This window comes from Pelobates fuscus, chromosome 7, assembly GCF_036172605.1.
Source record: "Pelobates fuscus isolate aPelFus1 chromosome 7, aPelFus1.pri, whole genome shotgun sequence".
NCBI classification, from domain to species: Eukaryota; Metazoa; Chordata; class Amphibia; order Anura; family Pelobatidae; genus Pelobates; species Pelobates fuscus.
This window is the reverse complement of record NC_086323.1, coordinates 98,510,083-98,521,929: the sequence shown is the minus strand read 5'-3', so window position 1 is coordinate 98,521,929 and position 11,847 is coordinate 98,510,083. Positions and strand designations below refer to the sequence as shown.

Below are 11,847 nucleotides of genomic sequence, written 5' to 3'. Positions count from 1 at the left end.
TCACTGTAACACCTGAAGGGGTTTCACGGTGTCTCGCAGGACTAAGACGGACTCCACATCCGTATCTTACCCTTTTTTTCCGACGGTTCCGTGGCTATGAGTTGTGAACACCTTACTTCGGTACGTAGAGGTTACCGAACCGCTCCGTTTTTACCGATCGGGTCAACTACTGGTATCTTACACTAAACCATACAAACCCGTAACTACCACTACGTTGGCTAGATGGGTTCGATGGCTCTTATCCCTGGCAGGGGTAGAACCGAATTTCGGGGCCCACTCGGTACACTTGGCGGCGGCTTCGCGTGCATATTCGGCGGGAGCATCACTTACGGACATCTTGCGCTCGGCTGACTGGACTAGAGAAAACACCTTCAGAGTTTTCTACTTTCGACAGACATCTCACGCATCTTTTTCGTTGTTACCACAGCGTTAAAAAAGCAAAATAGGAAGCCTCCTGTCATGTAATAAAATTGTAGATTATGTTAACGTAGTGTACGAATAATCTTAATTTTAATAATGACAGGAGGCGAGTATTTCCCCCCCCCCCCCCCCCCGTAGACATTGGTATTTTTCCCACCCAAATACTCGCCATTCAGCATTTAACAGACAGTTATGACGACCTTACAGACTGATATCTTCATACTGTATGAAATCTCACATACACAGTTTCAGTATAGAAATAACTGTAGCTAACAACTTAATAGACTTGTCAATGTAATACCTAGACTTTAGATATATTAATTAACTAAATCGGATATATAGGTTTGCATGCGGACAATAGTTCATTTCCACACCTTTCACCTATTTCTGTTTTTTTCCAGCATGAGATGATTCGGGAACCGGGCAACAACACCTCTCAAGCCTCAGTCCAAGCTACGTTCGTTTAAAGTTACAGAGTTCCAGTTTAAAGCACACACCACAACCTGACGTTACAAGATTTCACACATCAAAGAAAGAGGAATAGACACGCCCACCAAAGACTTATATACAGGCTATGTTGGCCTAGGATTGGTTAAAAGTTTTTGATTGATTGACTTGTGCTGCTGGAGGCATAAGTAAAGAAAGTTATGCAAAATACTCGCCTCCTGTCATTATTAAAATTAAGATTATTCGTACACTACGTTAACATAATCTACAATTTTCACTGATGTTCTATAAGCATTGTAACGTACAAAAAAAAATTGTGATACCACCCACACCAAAAATAAAGAATAAAAAAATAAATAGGAATCAAATCTCTACAGTACTATATGATTATTATATAGATAGTAGTAATACAGTGCAACTTATACGGCACCACTGTGTAAACAGTGCACATACAAAGGTGCTTAGTGCATTGTGATTATGTAGTATATGTATACTTTAAATATATATTTAAAAAACAAATTGTCGGTGTACTTGCCTGGTGCTTGTCAGCATAAATCAATATTTTGTTGTCAAGATAGCACTCCAGGGACTTGGAAGAAATATATAAAACAGCTTTTATTTGCTCAAAAATTAGAGATCGTTTTAGTTTGTAATTCAAACTTTTATCAGGACGAGCTGTTACAGTACAATAATCACATTATATACCCAACACCATCATAATCACCCCACAATGTGGTAGGACCACGTCTGAGGCCACCCGAGCTGAAGCCCCCACAAGCCAGCAATTGACCCTGGAGGCGTCATCACGCTGCGCCCAGTGCCTTAATGCCATCAGAGGTCATCTCCGTGGTAACCGATAAACATCCCCATCAGGAAACTAGAAATAAAATATTTGCATAAAGACTGTTATCAGTACCTGACAAAATCTAATAATTTAGAAGCTGAGAGCTTCCTTACCCAGGATATACCTCTAAGTTATACATATGTTAAAAACAATACTATCAAAACATCTAATGGTACTTGCACTCAATCACACCTTTGGTGCAGGTAATTGGGTCACCTCTAAAGACCCACCATATAATTGTAGAAGATACCAAAATGATACCGCACTCAATTTTAAAGCAAAATAGAAAAATGGTAGTTTATTGATACAACATAGAAGTATAGGTAATAGGGCTAACCTTTCCTATAGAAGTAAACATCTCAATTCACATAACTAGTCCACAATATATAAAGTGCAAAACATTACACAAAGTGCATAGTGCCAAATCACCATAAATATATAGCTCAATACACTAAAGTGCAAACAAATATATAGCTCAATACACTAAAGTACAAACAAATATATAGGCAATACTGCCTGCCTGCAATTCCTATGCACAAAGCAAATAACTGGAAAAAATGGAGGGCACACAGATGTCAGTAATCTGTGTAGCAGAGTTCCTATAGTATACTCTAAGTGTCAATGATCTGTCCCAATCCTGAATGTATGGTGGTGGAACCAATACAGAAAAAAATGGACAAAAAAAAATTTAAAAAAAAAATTGACTAATCAAAAATCAAAAAGACATTCTGTAATAAAGTCTAGGTTAGATCTCACCCAAAAGTATATAAGGAGGCCTCCTGGTGGACAGTCATACTGTATTGATTCTCCTGAGAGTGGAAAAAAGGATGGCTACATCCACTGTAGATCTCCTTCACTTTGTATGTAGGGATTCTCATGTAGCAGCAGGATGGAGCATCTCCTTCACTCTGTATGCAGGTACTCCTATATAGCAGCCGGATGAGGGTAGGCTGATCCGGGGCTGCGCGCTCGGGACGTTGTGTCCCTTCAAATGGCCCCCTCTTCAAATGACCCAGGGCCATTTGAAGGGACACAACGTCCCAAGCGCTTCCAAACCCTCCAACCCCCCTTCTTTCCCCTCCTTTTACCCCTTCCTCCTCCTCCACTCCTGATGTAGCAGAAGCCTGTAAGACTACGGTTCCTGGCAGGACGAATTGCTCTGCAATCAACAGGCGTCACTCTTCAGTCGACAGCTGGGACTGCAGCAGACCACACAACTACATCTCTGGTGGGGGCCGCAACAAAAGCAATGATTATGCCACTGAGGACACAACTACGCGGGAACCGCATGCTCTTACGAGCAAGGAGCCGGGAACCCAATTGGATGCTGTGCTACACGCACCTACACATGACACCTACAGCTGTACCCCTTTAGTTACCACACACGCACATCCAGACCAGAACGATGGTCTCCAAGGTCAGGACACTGGAAATGAGCACATACAGAGTTTCTTTAGTTGCCCCAAGGATTTGGATTTCATACCACATTTACCTACATACAGAGACAGGTGAAACAGGAGATTTACCGTGACACCACCTTTATTTTACATTCTTGGTCATAGACCACTAACGCCCCCCCAAGATTATTCAGGCTTGAGCGACCAAAAAGTGTGAACGGGAGATTGCCCCGGATCCAGCTGGTCTGGACCGGGGAATTGACCCACCTCAGTCGCTCTAGCAGGAGCAATAGTTGCTCGTTACTTCGCACACGACACGCAGTTTCGAAGCCAGACACCGGCAAGCGGTCACCCGTTAGCATCCTGCCTACCTCGCCCTTACTGCACCATGTGGCCGACTACTAGAAGCGACTCCACCCATGCTAGACCACCGCACCCAGCTCCATTTCGGACTGGTGCACTAGGGACCTAGATCGACCAGCGACCTGAGACCCTAACTGTAGACCTCCCCTGAGATTAGGCAGAATGGGCCTCGGGGCAAGCCCCTTTTCCCCCGTGGAACTCCTCTCGATTAACGCCCGAGGGCCTAACACCCCTGAGAAACTCTCCCTTTCCCTGAAAGATTTTAAAGCTCAAAAGGCCCATATAGTTTATATACAGGAAACCCACTTCTGGAATGGTTGTCAGGATAAACTAATGCCCAACACGCAGAACTTAAGTAAAATAATAAAGAAAACCGTAACACATATTACCGGGCCTTAGAATGGCTGGATTTAACGTATAAAAGGAAAAACCGCAAGACAGGCTGTGGACAAGAACACAGAAATCATGGAAATTTTAAGCAAGCCAAAGGTCGAGGAATATAGAAGTCGGATAGTCAGTAGGAAAGCCAGGGTCAAAATACACAAGAATCAATAGAACAGAAACGCGCTCTCGGATAACCAGAATGGAAACCACGACAGGGAACAGAAAAATTGACAAAAAAGGTTTAAATAGCCTAAAGTGCTCCCTGATTGGCTGCAGGGAAGCATGTGATAGTAAACGTGTGTATGTGACATTAACCACACGTTCCAAATGGTATGGCACTATAAGGGTTAATAACAAAACCCTTAAAAGGTGCTAACTTGCAGCGGCCGGCGTCTCTAATGATTACAGACCCAGCCGCTGTGTGAGGGGGAGGAGTTCCTGTCAGAGACCGGAGGCATCTCAGGATGAGGTAAGTGATAGGCGGCATTCCCATTACCAAGTGGGAATGCCGCAAAACAACGAGATGTGCCCTCCGGGTCCCAGTCCGCTCTCGTGCATGAGCGGACCTGGAGGGTGCCTGCAGACCGGGTAAGTATTCGGCGGCATTCCCCTTGATGTGTGGGAATGCAGCCACAACAATGCGCGACCGCCGGGACCCATACTACTCTCTTGCAGGAGCGGACCCGGCAGGCGGCTTGAAAGTGGTAGCCCCCCGAAATTAACCAATCATATCTTCACACAAGGCCACTATGGAAACAACCCTGACGGCAAATCGAAGGGTACCGCAATACTTGTACACAAATCGATTCCATTCTTACAGACCAAGACCAAAACTGACAATAACGGCCGATACGTATTTGTTAAGGGATCACTGCTGGGACAGAACATCACCCTGGCCAACATCTACGCCCCGAACTACAAACATGGGAAATTCTTAAAGTCCACACTTAAGACACTAATGTCCTTCACGGAAGGATTCCTGATCCTAGGGGGTGACTTCAACATAGCCCTAGAACCACAGGTAAACACCTCAACAGGCACGTCAGCGATACTGGAGCAGATCCTCCTGACAATCAGAAACACCCTCCGTACCCACCACCTCGTTGACTACTTTAGGGCCATGTACCTGACCGACAGAGACTACACACACTACTCCATACCCCCACTCTACATACTCCTGCCTGGACTACCTTTTCGTATCGTATTACCACCTCTCCCGGGTCTGCCAAGAAACCATAGGTCCCATGATGTGGACAGACCATGCACTGTTGACAATGAATGTGACCTCCCCTCTCTTTTGACCACGCACCGCTCACTGGCGCCTTAATGAAACTCTCTTCTCAGACACGACCTTGGTTGAAGACGCACACACGATGCTGACACACTACTTTACGAAAAACGCGATGGCTGACACACCTGAACCAACCATCTAGGAAGCCCTAAATGCACAATACGGGGATTCTTCTTAGCCAGTGGAGCCGCGTTGAAGAAAAGCAGAGAGACCGCAATCAGAGACCTCACAGACGAAATCCAGGAATTAGAAACCCGACATAAATCAGCTCACACTCTGGCCACATATCAAGAACTGGCTGACATGAGGGGGCAACTCTCCTCTCTCCTCCGACATCGTCTCCAACGCTCTCTCCAGCACACCAAAGCATTCTTTTACATAAACAGCGATAAGTGCGGCAAACTCCTTGCCACAATCACCAGCTTACGTGACACCCAGGGCCAGCCGCAGAGAGTGCCGAAACGCATTGCAGAAGTAGCATGTGACTACTTAAAAAAACTGTACTCTGAGAAATCGCCCTCAGACTCCGCACGGAACACTGAATCCATACTGTGGCAGAAATGCCTCTGCCACGTATTCCTGGAGGGGCCTGCTGGCTAGCCTCCTGCCCAAAGACTATGGGCCCTGCAAAAAACCTGTTAAAAGACTGTGTTCGTGACATTTTCCTATGCTGTTTGGGAACCGAACAGGCGCACAAACCATGGACCACCCGGGAGCTTGTTAAGCCCTATCATCACCTCTTAACGATTCTAACCACAGTGTTCTAATTGTTTGTCTGGGTGGCCGCAATTCGTATGAATGACCATGAGGTGGCAGCCATCTTGTTCGCATTAACGCAGGCAACGGTGTTTGGTTGTCGAGTTCATGGATCTCAAATCGGACATGGAAACTCCCAAACACCACTGGACTTCCACCATCACCTACATTCAAATTCTACACCACATAAAAGGGCACTGTTCAGTGGAATCGTTTGTCTGGATGACTATTGACTATGTTCGGTAGTTTTCTCGTTTTTAAACTATCGAACTTGACCGTTAGGACTGAATTCATGGAGCTGTTTTAGGCATAGGACCTTGTGCACAATCGGTCAAATTATGACTTCCATAGAAATCCTGAACCAATCTGGGTGATTTTTGGATATGCTGGTCACACAGATCAGGGGCTATCAGGGGATGTAATTTTTGTAGGGTTTTCATGTGTTTTGGGGGTACTTTTGGGGTGTCTGAAAAATGTGTATTTTTGTTCCTGACTCAATTATCTCTCAGGCACAGAGAAGGAGTTTGTAACTTGTATAAATTCTGTGACGGTGCTTCCATTAAACAGACTACTTCCCAGCATTAAAGCCTTGGCTCATGTGAGGGGATGATTGCTATACTTCTCTTTGGATTACTATACCTGCTATACTCTCTTGGAGGAGAGGTCTTCCCACTGGGAGCTGGATCTAGGTGTTGGTCCAGGATGGGAAGGGAGGGTGAGACCCCAGCCAAGCTGCGGTGGCTTAGGGGGCTACAGTGGTTATGGTGTCTGATGCAGTGCTTATAGTACTCTGTGAGCACTAGGAAGCATGATTGGCGGAGGTACCCAGGCGGGGTGCCAGGCGGTCCGCCACACATACAAACATATCTGGAAGATAACCTTCACACTAAAATCCCGGCGGAAGCGTCAGAAGCACTGGAAGCCCCACTGACTACAGAGGAACTGACGCTGACAATCAAGACGTCGAAACCTGACAAGAGCCCGGGTCCCGATGGACTGACGTTACGCTTCTACAAACAGTTCTCAGATGTCAATAAGAAGATTAGTACAGACCAGTTACTTGAGCGGAACAATTTAGGTCTGCATACTTGTCTATCATCTATATATTATTATATTGGCTCTCAGCACTTGACCATAAGGGATATTATACTAGGGGCAATTCCAATTTTATTTATTTTCTATTTTTTCACTTTATCACATTTTTCTGGCACTGTTCCCTTATAGGGATTTAATAAAATTGGGATTGATACATTTTTAAGGTTTTCTCATTCCAATGTTGGACTAGTACTTTAATAAGGGTAATAGGATTGGTATTGGGCTTATTTCTCACTAGTCTGTACTAATCTTCTTATTGATTTCTATGTTGGGTTATGCCCAAATTACCCCACAACCATTACAGACTCGGTGTTAGATTCCCTTTCATTGTGTTTGTATATTTATAGTTCTCAGATGTTCTATCGCCACATTTCCTGTCGGGTTATAATTCATTGACACAGGGACAAAGGCTTTTCTCCCAGACGCTCGAGGCAAACATAGCCCTGATACCTAAAGAGGGCAAAGACGCAAAGCAATGTGCCAACTACCGGTCTATTTCCCTATTGAATTGCGACTAAAAGCTTTTCGCCAAAATCTTGGTGTCCAGGCTGACACCTTACCTCCCGTCCATGTGAAAACAGACCAAGTGGGGTTCATACCACATAGGGAGGCGAGGGACAATACCTCTAACACCACTGAAACACATCCAAGTTAGACACATGATGAAGAACAACAAAATTAAACCCCTTAGTGACTTTCTGGACAGCTGAAATGCAAACAAATCCAACAGTTCCTGAACAGCGTTCCTCAGAAACCTGACCTCAACAGGGCTTTGACCTCATTTGAATACCTGGGGACAGACCCAGACCCATTTTTACATGCCATCTCCCACCTATATACTCTGCTCCTACACAATAGGAACCTCCCACCACCTCCCTTCATGGGTAAATGGGAAACTATGATGGGTGACACTTTTACAGAACAACAATGGGTCTAGCAAGTAAACCCCAAGAGACAGCATACAAAGTTTTGACCCTGTGGTGTAGAACACCGCAAATCTTGCAGAAAATGAACCCAGACCTGAGCGACAGGTGCTGGCAATGCCACACCAGGGTGGGCACATTTCTGCACATATGCTGGGAATGCTCAAAGGTGGTCCCTGTCAGGGTTTCTATGCTGTTTTAAACAACAACCCTTCCTTTTTCTGTGTCTGAGTTTTCAGCTGATATTAACGATCAGCTCCTTCAGTATGTTGCCACAGTTACTCACCTGATAGTAGTAACCAGCCCTGCTGCTAATCAGTGCAGCCTATTTAAGCAGCAAATCCCAGTGCCTCCTTGCCCTTGCATGGCTTCCTGTTCCCCAGAAGTCTCCTTATTCATGTGTTTCCTGTTTGTTCCTGGTTCCTGACTCTGGCCTTGTTCCTGACTTCGCTGCTCTCCGTTCTCCTGAACCTGGCTCGTCTGACTACCCGCTCTGGTGACTGACCCTTGCTTGCCTCCTGGACTTTGCTTTTGGTTATTTCTTTATTTGTTATTTATTAATAAAGGTGTTTTTGCATCTAGTTCTGTCTCTGTCTGGTTCCTGGTCCCTAACAGTCCCCTACTGGTGAACGATCAGTAGGGTGCTACAAAAGTTCTCCAACAATCCCACCCCCCTTCAAACCTACCGCATACCTCTTACATATGGACACATTGGCTAGTAGAAGTCTACCGACCAGACTTCCAAAGCATGTTGACATACAGCCGACAGGGGTACGACACGGGGGACGAGGAGGCTGGCACTCGGGTACAGAACCAGAATTAGATGGAAGCCTGGGGTCGCTGGTCCACAGACGCTGGTGACCGCCACTCTTACACCCTAGTTCACCGCTCTTACCTGAACCACATACGGAAGCCACAATAGAAACCTCCTCTCTTCCTCTCCTTGCAGAGATTCCTTATAAGATAAGGATTCTAGATAGGGATCCCTCATTGACTCTAGCTCACTTAACTCACTTAACTGAGACTTCATTCTTGTTTTATTAATTAGTAGGCATTTATTGTCTTCAGCTACAAGCTATCACGCAGAGTTTAGACAATAATCCCCACTATTAATTTTGTTTCAATTTGCCGCTAATCCCAGACAAGTGTTGGAAACACCCTGCTGCGACTCCCAGATACAAGTGGGCACTCTTTACATGACTTTTTGTCTTTAACTATGGCTACCACGCACAGTTTAGATAATAATCCCCACTACACATCTTTGTATCAAATTGCGACATATCCCAGACAAGTGTTGGTAAACCTGGCTGGGACTCCCAGATACTACTGGACACTCTGTACCCGACTTATTGTCTTAAAACTACTGCTGCCACGCACAGTTTAGACAATAGTCCCCTCACGTATGTGGGGTACTTTATGCAAGTCTCAGACAAGTGTTGATTTTATTCTATTTGATTTATTTATTTTTTGTTTTACACACTAGAGTTTTGGGGTTTTTCCATATTAGAAATTTATCATTAAAAGTTAAGTTTTAATATTCACTCATTAAGGTTGCACGTTAAGTTCTCTACTGTACCCTTACTGTTTCCTGCAACTAGTAGGGTATTCCACTCCATAGGATACTCTACCAATATCCTTTCTCTTCTGTTCCCCTCACACTTTTGGGATTGCTTATCTACTCCTAACATACAGAATAGTGCCTAATGTTAGAACTGCTGGCTTGCAAAGGTTATTTATTTTTGTGTATTATACAGATCCCTATTTATTTAACTATGTTTAGATAGGGCCATAGCAGCAGTTCTGTAGTGTGATTATTCAATCTAGAGACCATTCTAGATTCTCTTTGGAAGTCAAAGGGTTAATTCTTGGTTTTCCAAGTCTACACACACCAGGGCAGTCCTAGCCATGCAATTATGTGAAGTGCTCAGTGTGTGACTGGTTAATCTGCCTGGGCTCAGTAAATGCGAGTTCTCCTGTAATCCTGGGTATTGGGAGAGCAGTTGGTGAACCTGGTGGGCGGTAGGACCGCGAAGGAGCCAGGAGAGCTGCAGACAGACAATGCACCAACCCTGCAGGGAGGGAGGTGAGTTCTGTGCAAAGGAGAAGGACTCTGGGGGGTAAAGGGGAGGGGGGCATCTGGCTAACAGAGGTGAGGGGGGCAGTGCAATAGCATGGGGAGGTGGGAGGGGGGGTCAAGAAGAGTGAGCTATTAGTCTGTAATTGTGAGGAAGAGGGAACAGCAGGGAGAGAGCCCCAATGTGCTGCTGGAGTCCAGCCACGCACCTGCTCCATCATTTTGCAGAGAGGGTTCTCTGGTCCCTAAAAAGATAACGTCACCCCTGCCATAGAGGAGATGAGGGGGAATATCCGCACTCTGCAGTACATCACTCCATCACAGAACATGACTAGTTTAAGATCATCATAGATCCCATCCCTGGATCTCTATCCTACACAATGCTCACTTTAGGTCAATGGGATCAAACCAAAATCCCCAAACACATCACTAGAACCTGTGTGTTGGCTGCTTGATCAATGCTGTGTACTGCTGGCTGTGCATCATTGTAACACTGCAGTCTCTGAAAGACACAGAGAATATATTTCAGGGAGATTCCCCCTCGGGGACCAGCACCATCACCACCTTGTCATTGAGTATCCAGCAGCACTGGGCATTTTGAGGGTATCACTGCCATGGGTGTGGAGTGTAGCATGTAAAGAGACTTACATCCATCTACTTACTCCATCACCCAGCTGGATTCCTCCCAAAGCTGACATTCCTTGAAGGTCCTCAGAGACAGAGAGCATCTTTAGAAACCTGTGAGAAGACGCCTGGCATCTGGTGCCCATTCTGGGGGGAGATGCCCTTTCTGCAGTGGGTATATACACACTGAAATCACCATGCACCATCCTTGGCATCTTATCTTGGGTAAGCTTTTTTTTTTCCCCTGTTGCAATTCTGCTATAATTTATTTATATATTTCTCTGCCATGGTATAACATATTATTTTGAATACACCCTGGTTTTAAATTCTAGTCAGTGATGTGAGAACCTGCAGCATTAATCCCTCATTCGCCAGATCATTCAGACGGATGCTACACACATCTGTGTGCCACTTACATTTTTAAGCCTCTGTATGCAAACCTCTGCTACTTAAAAAAAAAAAAAAAAATTGTATTGTTAATGTTGCTTTACATGCCTGAAACATATGCTAAATACCTCTAAAAGGAAAAAAACAAACAAACAACCACCTTCTGTTTTTTTTATACCAATAAAAAAAAAAAAAAAAAATCAATCTCTCCATTGTACAGATTTATATAATATGTCAGTGCATTCTCATAAACAACTACAAAAAACTAAATCCGAAAATGCAAAACGTGTGTCAGTCAGTAGCCTGTAGTCTTAGAAAAAAAGGGAATTGGGGGTACACCTGGAACATGCGTTTCTCAGAAGTGGTGCTGCCATAGAGACCAACATTTATACAAAATACAGATTAAGGAACAGCACACACAAAACAATACAGTTTTAAGCAGCCTGTATCTTTGTCAGCAAGGTAATTATCTTCTTTGATTGTTAACTCATCATTCAGGCACCTTGTTTTGTATAGATAGATTGATCAGGAGGCTATCGCTATAACTGGAAAGCTGTTTTTTAATGTTTGCATTTCATTTTGATTTTCTTACCGTATAACATAATGTTGCTGCCATAGTCATGTGTGATAAAGGTACACGTCACAAAAATTGCATTCACAGAAAGGAAACCGTAATCCTTCCAGATTGTAATCCTCTACTTTCCCAAAGAACACCCTTTGTACCCTATCCACTCAACAGTACTCCCTGCATTTACCATTCCTTGTACCCTGCGTCCCGCAAACAGTACCCCTTGCCCCAACCTTCCCAAACAGCACGCCCTGCACCAAAATCTTACTGCACC

General features: G+C 44.6%; 1 protein-coding gene across 2 annotated transcripts in view; it reads left to right on the top strand.

Moving 5' to 3' along the window:
- Positions 1-9,844: 9,844 nt before the first annotated feature.
- The window catches only part of PODXL2 (podocalyxin like 2), an 80,243-nt gene continuing 78,240 nt past the window's right edge, over positions 9,845-11,847 (top strand). The window contains exons 1-2 of one of the 2 annotated variants that reach the window (XM_063426256.1): positions 9,845-10,003; positions 10,669-10,843. In XM_063426256.1, the coding sequence (XP_063282326.1) occupies positions 10,816-10,843 (28 nt within the window). In that variant the 5' untranslated portion in view covers positions 9,845-10,003; positions 10,669-10,815. Of the gene's footprint in view, positions 10,004-10,051; positions 10,070-10,668; positions 10,844-11,847 lie in introns of those variants that run through there. The other variant, XM_063426257.1, reaches the window with a different exon arrangement.